This window comes from Carcharodon carcharias, chromosome X, assembly GCF_017639515.1.
Source record: "Carcharodon carcharias isolate sCarCar2 chromosome X, sCarCar2.pri, whole genome shotgun sequence".
Lineage (NCBI taxonomy): Eukaryota > Metazoa > Chordata > Chondrichthyes > Lamniformes > Lamnidae > Carcharodon > Carcharodon carcharias.
Genome location: NC_054507.1, coordinates 8523173 through 8544302, shown reverse-complemented (window position 1 = coordinate 8544302; position 21130 = coordinate 8523173). Strand labels below are relative to the sequence as shown.

The 21130-nt window shown below is 47.9% G+C and overlaps 1 protein-coding gene across 1 annotated transcript in view; it reads left to right on the top strand.

Annotated features, from left to right (window-relative positions):
- The window catches only part of LOC121273272 (zinc finger protein 148-like), a 407528-nt gene that overhangs the window by 365127 nt on the left and 21271 nt on the right, over nt 1-21130 (top strand). Inside the window, exon 5 of the mRNA XM_041180319.1 lies at nt 19640-19758. Within this exon, the coding sequence (XP_041036253.1) occupies nt 19640-19758 (119 nt within the window). The remainder of the gene's footprint in view (nt 1-19639; nt 19759-21130) is intronic.

Genomic DNA, 21130 nt, shown 5'->3' with positions numbered 1-21130 from the left:
CCGAGCATAAAATTACGCACGATGACGTCGGGCAAATGTCCCGGCATCATCTCACACTCGCATGGTATTTCGGTCAGTGGGCGCGCACCGGAGTCGGCAGCACGCCGGCCGACAATTAAAAGGCCTATTAAGGCCATTAAGAAGGTAATGGAAAGAAATCTTTTGCTGCCCGTCCAACCTTACGGTAGGCGGGCAAGCGAAAAGGCCAAGCAGCCTTTGGATTTTTTAGGAAACTTCCACGGGCGGGATGAGGTTTCCAACAGCAAATAAAAATGAAATAAAAGTTTTTAAATTTAATTTATAACATGTCCCTGCTCATGTGACAGAGTCACTTGAGGGGACATGTTTTATGACATTTCAGAAATCTTTATTCTTTATTTTGAAGAATGTTTATCTTCCTGAGGCAGTCCTATGCCTCAGGGAGATTTTCAAGCGTGCACTCGCGCGCATGCACAAAATTCACGCTGCCCCCCCCCCCCCCCCCACTCAGGCAGTGCTGCAGTACGCGTTTCACGCTGGACAGGCCTTAATTAGAAAAACGATCACCATTGCTTTTCCTAACCTGCCCCCCCCCCCCCACCCTGTTACCTGAGCCAGTCACGGTGCTATGGACTTGGCTCTGGCTGCACTCAAAGAATCCTAATGGCACAGAAGGAGGCCATTCAGCCCATCGTATCTGCACCAGCTCTCCAAGTGAGCATTTTGACCTAGTACATTGCCCTGCCTTTTCCCCATACCCCTGCACATTGTTTCTATTCAAATAATCATCTAATGCCCTCTTGAATGCCTCCATTGAACCTGCCTCCACCACACTTCCAGGCAGTGCATTCCAGACCCGAACCACTCATTGTGTGAAAAAGCTTTTTCTCATGTCACATTTGCTTCTTTTGCAAATCACTTTAAATCTGTGCCCTCTCACTCTTTATCTTTTTATGAGTGGTAACGGTTTCTCCCTACCTACTCTGTACAGCCCCATCATGATTTTGAAAACTTCTTTCAAGCCTCCCCTCCAAGGAAAATAGTCCACTATATTTTATATTGTATTCAAATTCCACCATCCGCCGTGGTGGGATTCAAACCCGGGTCCTGAGAACATTACTCTGGGTCTCTAGATTACTAGCTTAGTGACAGTACTGCTACACCACCACTCCCCAGAATTGAATACTGGTTGGAAAATGTGATGCACTCAGGGGACTTGTGCACTACCTGCCTGGTCCTTCTTGACTGCTTGTGACACCCATCTCTCTCTCTTCCTGCATACTCTTAAGCTGTAGGGTGACTACATCTATAAACATACTATTCACAAAGTTTTTAGCCTCGTTGATGCGCCGTGGTGATGCCAGCTGCTTCTTAACCTCTGAAATCCAGAGCTCGAGCTGCTGCAGTTGACCACACTTCCTGTACACATGATTATCCGGGAGATGAGAAGTGTACTGGGGTTCCCACTTGGTGCACACATGGGCTTGAATTTTCAGCTGATTAACAGCCAGCCAGCGTGAAACGCATGCTGAAATGCTCAGCGCTGCTGGGGTGGGGGCAGGAGGAGGGTGGCCGATGACGTTTTTGTGGGCGAGTGCTGAGAGAAAGCTCCTTGAAGGCAGACAGCTACCTCAGGGAGCTGCAGACCCGAAAACCATGAAATAAAGTTTTGAAAATCATAAACAAAATGTCCAAGCATCACAATCAGGCACATGAACATATAGATGATAAAAAAATGCTGTCCATAGATTTTTATTTTTATTTTATTTAATAATGAAAACCTCATCCCGCCCTTGGATGCGGTTTCATGAAAAATGTAAAGTCCACCTGGCCAATTCACCCGTCCACCAACTATAAGGTTGGACAGACCATGAAAAATTGGAGTCAATTGCTCCGTTAATGCGTTCAATTGCCCTCTTAATTGTCGGCGGGCACACTTCCGACTGTTGCACACGCCTGCCAACCGAAATATCGCGGGATGACGGGATGCTCGCCCAGTGTCGTCTCGTGTGATTTCACGTCAGGTCAGGTTGGGCACGCGCCCGCCCATTCAGCATAAAATTCTGCCCATGATTATCCAGGGGACGAGAAATGTCCAGAGGTTCCCACATGAAACAGGATACGCACTCCATGGGCAGGATTTTCCCGTCGGCAAGCAGGGGCGGGGCCCGCTCGCTGACGTGTAAAATGATGCACGGTGAAATTGGGGGAACCCCTGATGTCACCGCGCCCCATTTAAATTTTCAGGAAGGTGGGGGCACAGCGCAATCAGCTGTCGATGGCCAATTGAGGCCATTGACAGAGGCAATTATGTAATTAAAGGACCTGCCCGTCCAACCTTAAGGTTTGTGGGCAGGCCAGGAGCCCCGGCGGCAAATAGAGAAAACATGAAGCCTCATCAACTGGCAGGATGAGCTTTCATGTAGCTTTTCAAAAATTTTATTAGTTTTTTTGAAAATTATGGACATGTCCCAACTCATGTGACATTGTCACATGAGGGGACATGTTAGGGAAATTTTATTTTTCTATTTTTATCTTTTTGACATTTACAGCCGATCTCCCTGAGGCTGCACTTAGCCTCAGGGAGATGAATGCATCACGCTTAATTGGCCTGCCCATCAACTCTCTCTCCGCCCCCCCCCCCCCCCCCAAATGGAGGGAAATGCAGCCCCATGGCTCTAAGCTGCCCTGCCATAGCTCTATTTGTCTTTCTCTCTATTTAACCAAAATATCTGTCTGTCTATTTGTTTGTTGGCACGTTCCCCCAGGGCTAATACCTCGGACCAACGAGCATGTCTTAGGGGAGTTGACATCAAACCACCCCCTTGTAGGGGATCCCGCAGTCATGTCTACAGTGCGTTCCGCTGACATTGTAACTCAGACATGCTATAATCAGCCTTAACCATACATTCCAAGAGAGGATGCGACGAATTTGCGTCATAAATCCCTGACTTTCTTTCATACTTAATTTGGTTTTCATATTTCATTTGTTTTGTGCTCTGAGACACTACACTTTATTGCTTGGTAAGGGAAAGCAACAGACAGGGAAGACAAAGAGATGAGAGCAAAAAGGCACCAGAAAGCGACAGGCCGCAATTAGAGAAAGGAAAGATGAATAGGCTAGGGCAAGGTGGAATGAAGTTGACCGAGAGTGACAAAATGCAAGCAGAACCAGTGCTGCAATTAAGAGATCAAGACTCTTTAAGGAAACTTTTATCTGTGATCCTCATCATAATTATGAATCAGACCCAGAGTACGATATTGGCACTAGAGCAAAGGTATGTGAATACTGTGGTGGAAAAAAGAGCCACCTAAATGTGTTGTGCAAATGATAAAGTGCAATTGTCACCCCTAAGTGAGCCAGCAGACCCACTGAATGTTGTTCATATGGAAAAAACAACAAAATCAAAACACTTCTTGAAAAACATCAGAAAATTAAATAGCTGAGCAAGATCACCAAGAAATCTCTTTATTTTGTCTCAAGAAGGAAGAACTTCAAACATGGTCCAGCAGGAAATATTTAATATTTCAACAAACATTGAAAATGGAGACAGTGAGACTGAAAATGTAGAGAGTAATATTGTAGATGTTGCCTTTGTCAGTGATGATGAAATATTCAGAGTATTAACAAACATTGACAAAATAGGTGCAGTTGTAAATTTTGATCCTGACAATTTTGAGAGTGACACTGAGGATGTAGAGAATGATTAATAGAAATTATACAGTAAAACTTGAAAATCTAATTAAACTAGACTCAAGCCAAATAAAGTGAATGAAAGTCAATTCATTGTGAAAATTATTATTTTTTGTCAAATACTGTTTTTGAATATAATTTTGTGTGAATTTAGGTATTTGAGTTTCATATTTGTGGGATTAAAATTGTTAATTAAGGTAATTGGTGAAAGAAGGTTATCAAGTGAATCGTTGAATGAAATCTGTTGAATATTCAGTTCATATGTCCATTTCAGCTTATTGCTTTATAAAAAGATTTTCTTTATCTTATTTTTGAAATCTTATTTTTAATTTACATCCCTTTATTGGACGAAGAACAGGTAGCCCAGCCTAATGGACAATAAAAGTTAGCAAATAAATGAAGACTCATCAGCTACTCACCAATCACCAACTGCTTTGCTTCTGCTGATGCCACTATTTTACAGGGAGGTTAACTAAAATATTTTACAAATAGTCGTTTGGTAGTACAGAACTTGAGTATTCCTGAAAAAAAAATGTTGTCAAAGCTTTTCATCTTGCACTCATCAGGACAATTCGCAAGACGACCAAATGTAAAGGGAACAATTTATCCTGCATGAGAAGAGAGTGCTGATTGGTTGGCACGTGCCAGTCATCAGTTAACTGGTGCATTCTCCATGGCAACAGCTCTACCAATCCGAGTTGAGTTGCCAACCAATCAGCACTCTCATGCAGGATAAATTGTTGTTCCCTTTACATTTGGTGTTCTTGTGAATTGTCCTGATGAGTGCAAGATGAAAAGCTTCAACAACATCTTTTTTCAGCAATACTAAAATATTTTACTTAACTCTTATTATCTAAAAATCTTAGATTTTACTGAAAAATTCAGAACGTTTTAGTGCTACTATCCCTTGCTATTTAATTATAACTTTATCCTCTAGCTCTGATTAATTGATTGAGCACAATTGTAATTATATGATAACGTACAGGTACCCTCCATTTAAAGTGTGTTGGAATAGCTTGTTTTCATTTTAGCACGGTTTATAAATCAGAGAAATTCACTGAATCGAGCTGCCTCTGTTTTTGTTTTAGCGCAGTTACTGCACATGTGCCAATTCCCTCTCCCAACCCTCCTGCTCATCACCTCCCTCTCCCGAACCTCCTGCTTGCTACTTCCCTCTTCCGACCCTCCCTCTCACCGCCTCTCTTCCTGACCCACCCGCTCGCCACTTCCCTCTTCCAGCCCTCCCTCTCTGCTCCCCTTTCCGGAACTCTTTTTGCTTCCTGCTTGTCGCTGCCCCTCTCCCAAGCCCTCGCTCTGAGCTTGGGCTCAGGGGAGGTGTGATGAGAGGGAGAGAGCGAAAGGGATGGGAAGTGGGATGGAGTGAGAACAGGGTGGGTGGCGGGAAGCGATGAGTGGAAGGGTTGGGAGGGGGTGCGGCGAGTGGGAGGGTTGGGAGAGGGCAAGCAATCACAAGGGCACTGAATACAACCACTGGAACAGTTCTCTCAATCTTAGCCAGTTCTTAATCCATTTTCTTTTCCTTTTTCTAACCCAAGTGAACATTTTGTCTCTGTTCTTAAATAAAATCAGACCTGGTTTGAAAAGGACAATACTGGAGAGGTGGGGGGTGAGCTGACAAATTAGGCACATTTTTATTTGTCAGCAAACAGTCTCTAAGGCTACAATTGTTAGAGCAAAGCCTAAACACTTTAACCTTAGGTTATGCAGTCTGTCATCTGGATTGAACTGGCACAGCCGGAATCTGCTAGTTAATTGGTACGTTTAAAGACCCTGGGTTTTGTAGTTTAATTTTCTCCCCACACTTCCCAAAGATTGCTGACTTGTGCTGGAATACAGCTCCAGCAGCAAAGTCTGCTCTCCAGTACCTTGTTCAAATGGTTCCCCTTCATCTGTGAGTCTCAACAGTGAGAATGGATTGGCAATTCAACCCTGGAAGCTATCACAACTGAGCTTGATCCTGCCTTCACCCAATGTCTACATATTCACACTTCACTGGGTTGTGATTAGAAATGGGAACCCTGCTTGATCATTCCAATTATTTCTCTCACCCTTCTTTCCCATAATGGAATGGTGCTGGAACCAGTTGTGGCACTGCAGATGCTGCTGTGGGTGAGGTCAGCTAAACTCAACACAAACTATCGAATAACTTTGGTACCATCTTTGGTTACATGGCTCAATTCCACATTCAGTAGTACATCAAGCACTGAGCCACCAATAGTTTCTGAAGATTTGTTTAAACACTGCACACAGAGAAATGGCATTGCTTAAATACAACACCGTTGTCAACAACATTCTCAAAGTCAGCTTTATGACAACATCAAACAAAAGCACTTACTCTCGTCATCCATAGGTGCCAGCAGATCATATATTATTACACCTCAGATTTGCTTCCTATATGAGCAAGAGTGTCTTGAACTGTAAAGCAGGAATTTGACCTGTATTACCCATTGTAGAGAACTAGATGATGTAAGAGAATTGGAGGCCACTAAATATGAATGATTCATCCTTAGTTTTGCTGTCATCCATTGCTTACATTTGACATAGTTTAGAATGATTTCAATGGCCTTTCCGTCGACATCCTTCACAGCTGGGGAGGGGATGTGTGTGAATTATTTCTAGTAATGTTTGTAAAGACAAGCTTTATCAGAGCAACAAAAAGGGATACTGTCTCTATTTGCCTTATTTTGTTTAAAGAAGACAGTTGAGCTACGTTCAGCTCAGGAGCTTCATGGTAAGAAAGTATCTCGGGTCGCTTGCAGGACACCTTTGAAACAAATCCAACGTTCACAGTTCTGAGCCAAGTATCCTAGATTGCTAGGTCGAGAAGAATAATTTTAGTCATTTACATCCTGAGTGAGCTGAGGAGAAATTTGGATTTTGTTTTGCTTTTAGGTGAAAAGCCATATCAGTGCAGCCAATGTAGCATGCGATTTATCCAGAAGTACCTACTGCAGAGACATGAGAAGATACACACTGGTAAGTGAAATACCAGGAGCTTGTGCTGGTGACACGAGATAAACATAGTCTGTGAAACTCCTTAAAGAGACATTATCCCTTTTGTTGACCTAAAAAAAAACGGAAGCATAAGTGTTAAAGCATTCAAAACTGTACGCAGTATTTGTGTTATCTGCTCCTTGTTCGTGAACACAAGGTGCAAGGAGAAGCGGCATATCTTGGTTGGCCAATCTGCAGCAGATTTTAAACAAGGTCTCAGTTGTTCTCTCTTCAGATCTCAGTTCTTGCAAAATACCAGGTTATTTGGAACCCTTCGAGCAATGAAGGCGCATTCACCTTTCAAACATGCGCCTCTTCTCTGTCTCACAATATTCACAAAGTGTATTTTCTGCACAGGTGTATTCTGACATGGATTTGGGGAAATGTAGTGGACTAAAAATCTTGATATTCATTGAACATATCAAAAAAAAATCAAAACATCTTGCATTTTGATTTTGGTGCAGAATTGTTCTTGTAACCATCAAAGGCTTTGATAACTTTACATTATTTTTGTCACAGACACCAGGCATATCTCTAGATATTCTGTCAAAGTTCATTATTACTGAAAATGGCATACAGCTTACTAAATGTGATTGCTGAAGAGATACCACTTACAGAGTTTTAATTTGCAGCCTGGGTAAGCGAAGAAAGAGGGATACTGTCTCTTTAGTTTCCTATCCTAACCACAAACTGTTCTGTTGCCCATTTCCAAATATGACATCTTAAAACGAAGGCTATTGAATACGAACAGTATCTATTAACCATAATATACGTGACAGTGTAATAGCCCCACAACACTCACTGTGACAGTATAAAAACCCCTATGACACATACTGTGACAGCATATTATCCCCCCCCCCCCCCCCGCACCACCAACCCCTGGACTGTCACTGTGACTGTGCAATACCCCCGGGACCCTCACTGTGACAGTGTAATACCCCCGGGACCCTCACTGTGACAGTGTAATACCCTCTGGGACCCTCACTGTGGCAGTGTAATACCCCCGGGACCCTCACTGTGACAGTGTAATACCCCCGGGACCCTCACTGTGACAGTGTAATACCCCCGGGACCCTCACTGTGATAGTGTAATACCCCCGGGACCCTCACTGTGACAGTGTAATACCTCCGGGACCCTCACTGTGATAGTGTAATACCCCCCCGGGACCCTCACTGTGACAGTGTAATACCTCCGGGACCCTCACTGTGACAGTGTAATACCCTCTGGGACCCTCACTGTGGCAGTGTAATACCCCCGGGACCCTCACTGTGACAGTGTAATACCCCCGGGACCCTCACTGTGACAGTGTAATACCCCCGGGACCCTCACTGTGACAGTGTAATACCCTCTGGGACCCTCACTGTGGCAGTGTAATACCCTCTGGGACCCTCACTGTGGCAGTGTAATACCCCCGGGACCCTCACTGTGACAGTGTAATACCCCCGGGACCCTCACTGTGACAGTGTAATACCCCCGGGACTCTCACTGTGATAGTGTAATACCCCCGGGACCCTCACTGTGACAGTGTAATACCTCCGGGACCCCCACTGTGATAGTGTAATACCCCCCCCCCCCCCCCGGGCCCCTCACTGTGACAGTGTAATACCTCCGGGACCCTCACTGTGACAGTGTAATACCCCCGGGAACCTCACTGTGACAGTGTAATACCCTCTGGGACCCTCACTGTGGCAGTGTAATACCCCCGGGACCCTCACTGTGACAGTGTAATACCCCCGGGACCCTCACTGTGACAGTGTAATACCCCCGGAACCCTCACTGTGATAGTGTAATACCCCCTGGACCCTCACTGTGACAGTGTAATACCTCCGGGACCCTCACTGTGATAGTGTAATACCCCCCCGGGACTGTCACTGTGACAGTGTAGTACCTCCGGGACCCTCACTGTGACAGTGTAATACACTGTCACAGTGAGGTTCCCGGGGGTGTATTACACTGTCACAGTGAGGGTCCTGGGGGGTATTACACTGTCGCAGTTAGGATCCCGGGTGGGGGGTATTACCCTGTCATAGTGAGGGTCCCAGAGGTATTACACTGTCACAGTGAGGTTCCCGGGGGTGTAATACCTCTGGGACCCTCACTATGACAGGGTAATACCCCCCACCCGGGATCCTAACTGCGACAGTGTAATACCCCCCAGGACCCTCACTGTGACAGTGTAATACCCCCCCGGGACATTCACTGTGACAGTGTAATACCCCCCCCGGACCCGCACTGTGACAGTGAAATACCCCCCGGGACCCTCACTGTGATAGTGTATTACCCCCCGGGACCCTCACTGTGACAGTGTAATACCACTGGGACACTCGCTGTGACAGTGTAATACCCCTGGGACCCTCACTGTGACAGTGTAATACCCCTGGGACCCTCACTGTGAAAGTGTAATACCCTCCTAGGACCCTCACAGTGACAGTGTCATACCCCCTGGGACTCTCACTGTGACAGTGTAATACCCCTGGGGCCCTCACTGTGACAGTGTAATACCCCTGGGACACTCACTGTGACAGTGTAATACCCTTTGGGACCCTCACTGTGACAGTGTAATACCCCCGCCCCCGGACTCTCACTGTGACAGTGTAATGCCCCCCAGACTCTCACTGTGATACTGTAATACCCCCCAGGACCCTCACTGTGACAGTGTAAGACTCTCTTGAATCCTAACTCTGATAGTGTAATAACCCCGGGACTCTCAGTGTGACAGTGTAATACCCCCCGGGACCCTCAATGTGACAGTGTAATACCCTCCGGGACCCTCACTGTGACAGTGTAATACCCCCCGGGACGCTCAATGTGACAGTGTAATAACCCCGGGACATTCACTGTGACATTGTAATACCCCTGGGGCCCGGACTGTGCCAGTGTAATGCCCCCGGGTCCCTCACTCTTACAGTGTAATAGTCTCTGAGGCCCTCACTGTGACAGTGTAATACCCCTGGGACCCTCACTGTGACAGTGTAATACCCCCGGAACCCTCACTGTGACAGTGTAATACCCCTGGGAACCTCACTGTGACAGTGTAATACCCCCCGGGACCCTCACTGTGACAGTGTAATACCCCCCGGGACCCTCACTGTGACAGTGTAATACCCCCCGGGACCCTCACTGTGACAGTGTAATAACCCCCGGGACGCTCAATGTGACAGTGTAATAACCCCGGGACATTCACTGTGACAGTGTAATACCCCTGGGGCCCGGACTGTGCCGGTGTAATGCCCCCGGGTCCCTCACTCTTACAGTGTAATAGTCTCTGAGGCCCTCACTGTGACAATGTAATACCCCTGGGACCCTCACTGTGACAGTGTAATACCCCTGGGACCCTCACTGTGACAGTGTAATACCCCTGGGACCCTCACTATGACTGTGTAATCCCCCTGTGACCCACACCATGACAGTGTAATGCCCCCGACACACTCACTGTAACAGTGTATTATCCCCCGGGACCCTCACTGTGCCAGTGTAATTCCCCCGGGAACCTCATTCTGACAGTGTAATACTCTCTCATGCCCTAACTGTGACAGTGTAATACCCCTAGGACGCTCACTGTGACAGTGTAATACCCTCCTAGGACCCGAACTGTGACAGTGTAATACCCCCCGGGACCCTCACTGTGATAGTGTAATACCCCTCGGACGCTCACTGTGAAAGTGTAATACCCTCCTAGGACCCTCAGTGTGACAGTGTAATACCCCCTGAGACCCTCACTGTGACAGTGTAATAGCCCCCAGGACCCTCACTGTGATAGTGTAATGCCCCCGGGACCCTCACTGTTTCAGTGTAATACCCTCTGGGACCCTCACTGTGCCAGTGTAATATCCTCTGGGACCCTCACTGTGACAGTGTAATACCCCGGGACCCTCACTGTGACAGTGTAATACCCCCCGGACCCTCACTGAGACAGTGTAATACCCCCGGGACCCTCACTGTGACAGTGTAATACCCCTGGGACCCTCACTGTGACAGTGTAATACCCCTGGGACCCTCACTGTGACAGTGTAATAACCCTGGGACCCTCACTGTGACAGTGTAATACCCCCAGGACCCTCACTATGACTGTGTAATCCCCCTGTGACCCGCACCATGACAGTGTAATGCCCCCGACACACTCACTGTAACAGTGTATTATCCCCCGGGACCCTCACTGTGCCAGTGTAATTCCCCCAGGAACCTCATTCTGACAGTGTAATACTCTCTCATGCCCTAACTGTGACAGTGTAATACCCCTAGGACGCTCACTGTGACAGTGTAATACCCTCCTAGGACCCGAACTGTGACAGTGTAATACCCCCCGGGACCCTCACTGTGACAGTGTAATACCCCTCGGACGCTCACTGTAAAAGTGTAATACCCTCCTAGGACCCTCAGTGTGACAATGTAATACCCCCTGGGACCCTCACTGTGACAGTGTAATAGCCCCCAGGACCCTCACTGTGATAGTGTAATGCCCCCGGGACCCTCACTGTTTCAGTGTAATACCCTCTGGGACCCTCACTGTGCCAGTGTAATATCCTCTGGGACCCTCACTGTGACAGTGTAATACCCCGGGACCCTCACTGTGACAGTGTAATACCCCCGGGACCCTCACTGAGACAGTGTAATACCCCCGGGACCCTCACTGTGACAGTGTAATACCCCTGGGACCCTCACTGTGACAGTGTAATACCCCTGGGACCCTCACTGTGACAGTGTAATAACCCTGGGACCCTCACTGTGACAGTGTAATACCCCCAGGACCCTCACTATGACTGTGTAATCCCCCTGTGACCCGCACCATGACAGTGTAATGCCCCCGACACACTCACTGTAACAGTGTATTATCCCCCGGGACCCTCACTGTGCCAGTGTAATTCCCCCAGGAACCTCATTCTGACAGTGTAATACTCTCTCATGCCCTAACTGTGACAGTGTAATACCCCTAGGACGCTCACTGTGACAGTGTAATACCCTCCTAGGACCCGAACTGTGACAGTGTAATACCCCCCGGGACCCTCACTGTGACAGTGTAATACCCCTCGGACGCTCACTGTAAAAGTGTAATACCCTCCTAGGACCCTCAGTGTGACAATGTAATACCCCCTGGGACCCTCACTGTGACAGTGTAATAGCCCCCAGGACCCTCACTGTGATAGTGTAATGCCCCCGGGACCCTCACTGTTTCAGTGTAATACCCTCTGGGACCCTCACTGTGCCAGTGTAATATCCTCTGGGACCCTCACTGTGACAGTGTAATACCCCGGGACCCTCACTGTGACAGTGTAATACCCCCGGGACCCTCACTGAGACAGTGTAATACCCCCGGGACCCTCACTGTGACAGTGTAATACCCCTGGGACCCTCACTGTGACAGTGTAATACCCCTGGGACCCTCACTGTGACAGTGTAATAACCCTGGGACCCTCACTGTGACAGTGTAATACCCCCAGGACCCTCACTATGACTGTGTAATCCCCCTGTGACCCGCACCATGACAGTGTAATGCCCCCGACACACTCACTGTAACAGTGTATTATCCCCCGGGACCCTCACTGTGCCAGTGTAATTCCCCCAGGAACCTCATTCTGACAGTGTAATACTCTCTCATGCCCTAACTGTGACAGTGTAATACCCCTAGGACGCTCACTGTGACAGTGTAATACCCTCCTAGGACCCGAACTGTGACAGTGTAATACCCCCCGGGACCCTCACTGTGACAGTGTAATACCCCTCGGACGCTCACTGTAAAAGTGTAATACCCTCCTAGGACCCTCAGTGTGACAATGTAATACCCCCTGGGACCCTCACTGTGACAGTGTAATACCCCCGTACCCGGAATCTCACTGTGACAGTGTAATACCCCCCGGGACCCTCACTGTGATAGTGTAATACCCCGGGACCCTCACTGTTTCAGTGTAATATCCTCTGGGACCCTCACTGTGATAGTGTAATACCCCGGGACCCTCACTGTGACAGTGTAATACCCCCGGGACCCTCACTGTGACAGTGTAATACCCCCGGGACCCGCACTGTGACAGTATATTCCCCTGGGGTCCCTCACTCTGAAAGTGTAATACTCCCTGAGGCCGTAACTGTGACAGTGTAATAACCCTGGGACCCTCACTCTGACAGTGTAATACCCCTGGGACCCTCACTGTGACACTGTCATACCCCCCGGGTCTCTCACTGTGATAGTGTAATACACCCGGGACCCTCACTGTGACAGTGTAATACCCCTGTGACCCTCACTATGCCAGTGTAATACCCCCGCCCCCGGACTCTCACTGTGACAGTGTAATACGCCCCGGGACCCTCACTGTGACAGTAATACCCCCCGGGACCCTCACTGTGACAGTGTAATACCCCTGGGATTTTAACTGTGACAGTGTAATACCCCCCCCGGGATCCTCACGCTGATGATGTATTACCTCCTCACCCCGGGAACCACACTGTGACAGTGTAATACCCCCAGGAACCTCACTGTGACAGTGTAATACCCTCCTAGGACCCTCACTATGACAGTGTAATGCCCCCAGGAACCCTCACGCTGACAGTGTAATACTCTCTGAGGCCCTAACTGTGACAGTGTAATACCCCCCCGGGATCCTCTCGTTGTTGATGTATTACCCCCCCCCCCCCCCCCCCGGGGGATCGTCACTGTGACAGTGTAATACCAGCCAGGACCCTCGCTGTGACAGTGTAATATTCTCTGGGGCCCTAACTGTGGCAGTGTAATCCCCTAGGACCCTCACTGTGATAGTGTAATACCCCCGGCGTCCGTCATTGTGACAGTGTAATACCCTCTGGTGCCCTCACTGTGACAGTGTAATACCCTCCCAGACCCTCACTGTGACAGTGTAATACCCTCTGGGACCCTCACTATGACAGTGTCATACACCCCCAGGACCCTCACTGTGACAGAGTAATACCCCCGCCCCTGGAATATCACTGTGACAGTGTAATACCCCCCGGGACCCTCACTGTGACAGTATAATACCCCCCAGGACCCGCACTGTGACAGTGTAATGCCCCTGGGACCCTCACTGTAACAGTGTATTACCCCCCAGGACGCTCACTGCGCCAGTGTAATACTCTCTTGGACCCTCACTCTGACAGTGTAATACCCCCGGGACTTTAACTGTGACTGTGTGATACCCCCCCGGGATCCTCACGATGATGTATTACCTCCTCACCCCCGGGAACCACACTGTGACAGTGTAATACCCCCAGGAACCTCACTGTGACAGTATAATACCCTCCTAGGACCCTCACTGTGACAGTGTAATGCCCCCGGGATCTTCACTGTGACAGTGTAATACCCCCGGGACCCTCACTGTGACAGTATAATACCCTCTGGGACCCTCACTGTGACAGTGTAATACCCCCAGGACCCTCACTGTGACAGTGTAATACCACTGGGACCCTCACTGTTACACTGTAATAACCTCCGGGACCCTCACCGTGATAGTGTAATACCCCCCCCGAGACCCTCACTGTGCCAGTGTACTACTCTCTGGGACCCTCACCGTGACAGTGTAATACCCCCCCCGGGATCCTCACTGTGACAGTGTCATACACCCCGGGACCGTCACTGTGACAGTGTAATACCCCCCGGGACCGTCACTGTGACAGTGTAATACCCCCCGGGGCCCTCACTCTGACCGTGTAATATTCCCCCGGGATCCTCACGGTGATGATTTATTACCCCCTCCCCCGCAGGACCCTCGTGACACTGTAATACTCCCCCCCCCCCCCGCCCCCCAGGACACTCACAATGAAAGTGTAATACCCCCGGGACCCTCACTGTGAAAGTGTAATAACCCTGGGACCCTCACTGTGACAGTGTCATACCCCCTGGGACTCTCACTGTGACGGTGTAATACCCCTGGGACCCTCACTGTGACAGTGTAATACTCCTGGGACCCTCACTGTGACAGTGTAATGCCCCGGGGACCCTCACTGTGAAAGTGTAATACCCCCGGGACCCTCACTGCGACAGTGTAATACCCCCAGGAGCCTCACTGTGACAGGTAATACCACCCCACCCGGGATCCTCACTGTGACAGTGTAATTCTCTCCTAGGACTTTCACTGTGACAGTGTTATACCCCCTGGGACACTCACTGTGACAGTGTAATACCCCCCTGGACCCTCACTGTGACAGTGTAATACCCTCCTAGGACCTTCACTGTGACAGTGTAATACCCCCCGGGACCCTCACTGTGACAGTGTAATATCCCCCGGGACCCTCACTGTGACAGTGTAATATCCCCCGGGACCCTCACTGTGACAGTGTAATATCCCCCGGGACCCTCACTGTGACAGTGTTATATCCCCCGGGACCCTCACTGTGACAATGTAATACCCCCCGGGACCCTCACTGCAACAGTGTAATATCCCCCGGGACCCTCACTGTGACAGTGTATTCCCCCGGGGTCCCTCACTCTGAAAGTGTAATACTCCCTGAGGCCGTAACTGTGACAGTGTAATAACCCTGGGACCCTCACTCTGACAGTGTAATACCCCTGGGACCCTCACTGTGACACTGTTAAACCCCCCGGGTCTCTCACTGTGATAGTGTAATACACCCGGGACCCTCACTGTGACAGTGTAATACCCCGTGACCCTCACTATGCCAGTGTAATACCCCCGCCCCCGGACTCTCACTGTGACAGTGTAATACGCCCCGGGACCATCACTGTGACAGTAATACCCCCCGGGACTCGCACCGTGACAGTGTAATGCCCCTCGGACCCTCACTGTAACAGTGTATTACCCCCCCGGACGCTCACTACGCCAGTGTAATACTCTCTTGGACCCTCACTGTGACAGTGTAATAGCCCCCCCCCCGGGATCCTCACGTTGATGATGTATTACCTCCTCACCCCGGGAACCACACTGTGACAGTGTAATACCCCCAGGAACCTCACTGTGACAGTGTAATACCCTCCTAGGTCCCTCACTATGACAGTGTAATGCCCCCAGGAACCCTCACTCTGACAGTGTAATACTCTCTGAAGTCCTAACTGTGACAGTGTAATACCCCCCCGGGATCCTCTCGTTGTTGATGTATTACCCCCTCCCCCCCGGGGATCGTCACTGTGACAGTGTAATACCAGCCAGGACCCTCACTGTGACAGTGTAATATTCTCTGGGGCCCTAACTGTGGCAGTGTAATACCCCTAGGACCCTCACTGTGATAGTGTAATACCCCCGGGTCCGTCATTGTGACAGTGTAATACCCTCTGGTGCCCTCACTGTGACAGTGTAATACCCTCCCAGACCCTCACTGTGACAGTGTAATACCCTCTGGGACCCTCACTATGACAGAGTAATACCCCCGCCCCTGGAATATCACTGTGACAGTGTAATACCCCCCGGGACCCTCACTGTGACAGTGTAATACCCCCCGGGACCCGCACTGTGACAGTGTAATGCCCCTGGGACCCTCACTGTAACAGTGTATTACCCGCCGGGACGCTCACTGCGCCAGTGTAATACTCTCTCGGACCCTCACTCTGACAGTGTAATACCCCCGGGACTTTAACTGTGACTGTGTAATACCCCCCCGGGATCCTCATGTTGATGATGTACTACCTCCTCACCCCCGGGAACCACACTGTGACAGTGTAATACCCCCAGGAACCTCACTGTGACAGTGTAATACCCTCCTAGGACCTTCACTGTGACAGTGGCATACCCTCTGGGACCCTCACTGTGACAGTGTCATACCCTCTGGGACCCTCACTGTGACAGTGTAAATAAACCGCACGTTTGTAAGTTTGTCAAACAAGATGTTGCTTCCTGAAATCCGTGTTGGCTGCTTCTAGTATTTTTAAACAGGAATAGGCCATTTAGCCTATGAAACCTGAGAGCTGAATGACATATTCCTGGTCCTCTGTTTCCCTTCATCTGCATATCTGAAAACATCACGTCAGATTCTATATGTACGCGATGATACTCAGCACCACCTCTCTTGACCCTCTGCAATTGATTTGTCACTCTGCTTGTCTGACATCCAGTATTTGAAGAACTGAAATCAAAAACCTATCTCTGTCCCTGGCCACTGCCTGAGGCTGAACCAGATTGTTTGCAACCTTGGCATTGGGTTTAATCCTGAGCTGAGGTTCCGACTCCATACCTTGATTGCATGGCCGTCGTGATTTTGACTGAAACTTGGCTTCTCTCCTCCCCCCACGCTGATACCTCTGGAACCCCCAAAGATATAACCTTTGCCCCCTCCAATTTTTCATCTATATGCTACCCCTTTGCATGGGATCAGCTTCCACATGTACACTGACAACATCCAGCTTTACCTCACCTCTCCTGACTGCTCTACTCTTTGTTTGCTTATCTGATATCCAGTCTTGGATGAGCTGCAGTTTTCTCCAAATATGCTTTGGGAATATTGAAGCCATTGTCTTCAACCCCAAACTCCATTCCCCACGCACTGATTCCATCCCCACCTTGGCCATTATTTCAGGCTCAACCAGACCTCTTCGCCTCTTCATATTCATCCCCTCCTTAAGGCTCTAGTTAAAATGTAGCCTCTTTGACCAAGTTTGTAGCCACTCTTTCTAATATCTCCTCCATTGTCTCAGTGTCTATTTTTGTCTGATTATGTTGCTGTAAATGGCATGGGATATTTTTCTATATTAAAGGTGCTATAGCAATGCAAGTTGTCACATACAATATTTCGCCAACTGTCACTATGCCCATTCATTGACACTAATACACAGGACCTATGTGCCACTCACTTTTGAACTGTAACAGAATCCCTCACTTTTACAGCAGAATCTCACAGCACTCACTTGACTTCTCAAGAATTTTAGCATCAGTATGACACTGCGTGGTGTAATTGGGTCAGGTCTCAGGAGGGATGGTGGTTGATTCGGGCTGGGTTGGGTCGGAGGGATTATTCGTGTAATGGTTGGTCATGTCAGGTCTGGGGAGTGATTGGGGGAGTGGTTGGTTGCGGTGCTCAGTTGAGTTACGCTGGTTAATCTCTGAATTAGACCAGAGATTAAACTGTGTAACATTTCTAGGGTAAGTTTCCAGGTAAGCCCCACGCATCTGCCCCAAGTTTCTGACACTGAGCTCAGGGTTGGAGACATTTGCATAGTGTCCCAGGCTGTGCACATTGCCCCATCAGAAGTTAAACTTCCTGGGAATTCCAGCGCATGTTTGTGCACCAGGACTTCCTCAGGGTCCAGATGTGCAGCACAGACTTAAATCCAGACTTCACTGCTCTGGGCATCAGAAGATTCGGGCCAATATTTCCTTATGTTGCCTCTACTTCTATTGTGAATCTGTGTCCTCGGGTTTCTGTCACTTCTGTCACTGGAAACATTTTCTCCCTATTTATCCTATCAAACCCTTCATGATTTTGAACACTTCTGGCGAATATCCCTGTAACCTTCTCTCCTCTTAAGGAGAATAACCCCAAGCTCTCCACATAGCTTAAGTTTCTCATCACCGTACCCTCTCCGAGGCCTTGATATCCTTCCGGGAGTGTGGTGCCCAGAATTAAGCACAATACTCTAGCTGAGGCCTAAGCAGTGTCTTATGAAGGTTTAACTTCCTTGCTTTTGTACTCTATTCCTTTTACACTTTAATATATCAGGACCTTCACTCGATGTAATATAGCCATCCGTATCAAAGTGGCACTCTTAAAATATCACCATCTCAGTAGGCCACTGTGATATGCTCAGATTCTTATTTTGACAGTGATACACTGGGCTGCTTCAGTGACAATGTAGTGTACCAATTCCTTGCTGTGGACATATGATACACTGTCACAATGATGCATCCAGTACAATGCACAGGATCAGACATTGCAATTTACAGGGATTCTTATTGTGGCATTGTAACATACCAGCCCCTAGGTGTGATGCTAATTGGTCAGACAACTCACTGTGTCACTGTAATTTACTAAGTTCTCAGAAATGGAAATGCACTTGGCCCTCATTGTTTCATTAATATACTGGTTTCCTCACTGTGTTAGTTCAATATACCAGGCCACTGAGTGTAATATACTGGCACCTCCCTTTTAAACTGTACCATACCAAGCCAATCACTGTGGTACTGGGGCACTTACTTTGACAGACATCTTCCGGACAACTCACTCTGACGCCACTAATGTATCAGCCCCTCAATGTGATGCTAATATCCCAGGGCCATCACTGTAACACTGTTAAGTGCTGGGACCCTCACTGTTACCCGATAATATGCATGAAATATTCACTGTGACACTGTAATTGTTGGCTGCTCAGTATGACATTGTGATATGCCAAGACATTCACTGAGACAATGTAATATACCTAGAATCTGGAGTTTTGATGCTTTCTTTAATGTCTAATTAGTGAGCTCTTAATGGTACGGTCTGTAACATCAGTGTATAACTGAGCCAGCTATACAGACCAAGAAGGTTCCAAGTTTGATGCTTGGTCTGTGCTCAGTTGGCTGATCTCAGCCAGCCCAACATTTAAGAGCTACAATTGGCCTCAGTGCCCTGGGTTAGCAATTGGATAAATCAACCAAAGTTCCTGGCCATGATCTGCTGGAAAGCATCTGTATGTGAGGTTCAGGTGAGGATTGCATTGGGCTCTGCTGCAATGGCCCATGTAAATGAATATTTTACCAGCAGTCACAGTCCAGGATCACCCATGAAGAATCGCTGCTCCAACAAAGTTTTGAAAGGCACACACTGCCTTGGGGGTGGCACCCCAGCAAGAGGTTGCATGTCCAGTAAGGGGCGGAGAGACTTTGGCGGGGAAGAATTACTATTTTATCTGCTTCAGAGCTGGGCTGCATTCCCAGCCATTTACATGGATTAAAACACTCCAAGAGAAGTAAGCTAGGAGCAGAAATTCACAGCTTAAGTTAAAAGCTATTTTAGATCACAAGTTCTTGTACATTGCAAAAAAAAACCAAGCATTAGAAGATTCTTTCTTTGATTTCACAGGTGAGAAGCCATTCCACTGTGATGAATGTGACATGAGGTTTATTCAGAAGTACCACATGGAACGACACAAACGGACACACAGTGGGGAGAAACCATACCAGTGTGAATACTGCCTACAGGTACTGTATTATAGGAGTAGCATTAATACTGACTACGATAACTATTACAGGAGCAACCCAAATACTGACTACAACTGAGTGTATCACAAGAACAGTGTAAATACTGACAATAAGCTTTTGTATTGTAGGAACTAAATTAATACTTAGTACAAGTTTCTGTATTACAGGACCAATGTGACTACAAGTGACTATTATAGGAGCAGTATTAATACTGATTACAAGGGACTCTATTACAGGGGCAGCGTTAATTGTTACAATCCCCGTAGAGACGGATAACTTTTTAAAAGAGATGAATTTCCCCAATACAGTAGACAAGATTTCGCTTTTTAAGATGTTTACTGTAACACAAACTAAAATTAACATAGTTCAAACATTAATCAACAGGCAACTAATAAATGAAACTAAAGAAAAGGCTCTTTCGCATTAACTAACACAACCGAGATATGTCTTATGCAACAATTTTACTTTACAGCGCCTTTCTGGTGGATAAGTAGCATGAAAGGAACTGTCCCAAAGTCAGTCTCAACTCTCCAGCAGAGGTTCACTTCTCCCCACCACACCAGGTTAAAACATCCAGTGTCCTTCAACAATCGTTCCTCTCTGCCCAAGTTTTGCCAGATAAGATTATCACCGGCAAGGCACACTTTGACGACTCCCTGTTCCTTGTATATTCAAGAACACAGTCTCTTCTGTTCCTTTCCTTTTGAACAAAAAGCAAACTCTTAAAAGCATCCTGTTTGGTCGTTAACACAAAACAGTTCTCCCTGCTTTTCCAAGCAGTAGCTTCTTTGTTCCTGTGTCTCAAATGTAGCTATACTTTTTCTGTGAGATACTGAAAAAGGTGTTAAAACTTCCACCCCACCTCAGTGTGTTTCTATTTGAGTTTCTCTCCCCATGTCAACCAGATCACATGGGCTCTGCAAACTGAGGTGTTTATCAGGAATTTGCCCCCCTTCCACCCCACCATCTCTCCCCCCCACTTTTATTCAGAAGTTGTGTCCTACCTTATGGTAAAGCACTTGAAAACATAATTGTCTCGTAAAGTTCAGCATTCGTGACATTACATTGACTACAAACAAGCAGGAGCAGTATTAACATTGACTACAAGTGACTGAATTACAACAACATCAAATATTCACATAGTACCCTTAACATAATGAACTTCCCAAGGTGATTCACAGAATCTCAGAGTGCAGAAGAGGCCCTTCGGCCTATTGAGTCTGCACCAACACGTGAGAAACACCTGACCTACCTACCATCTACCAGCACTTGCCCCAAAGCCTTGCATGTTATGATGTGCCAAGTGCTCATCCAGGTACTTTTTAAAGGATGTGAGGCAACCCGCCTCCACCACCCTCCCAGGCAGTGCATT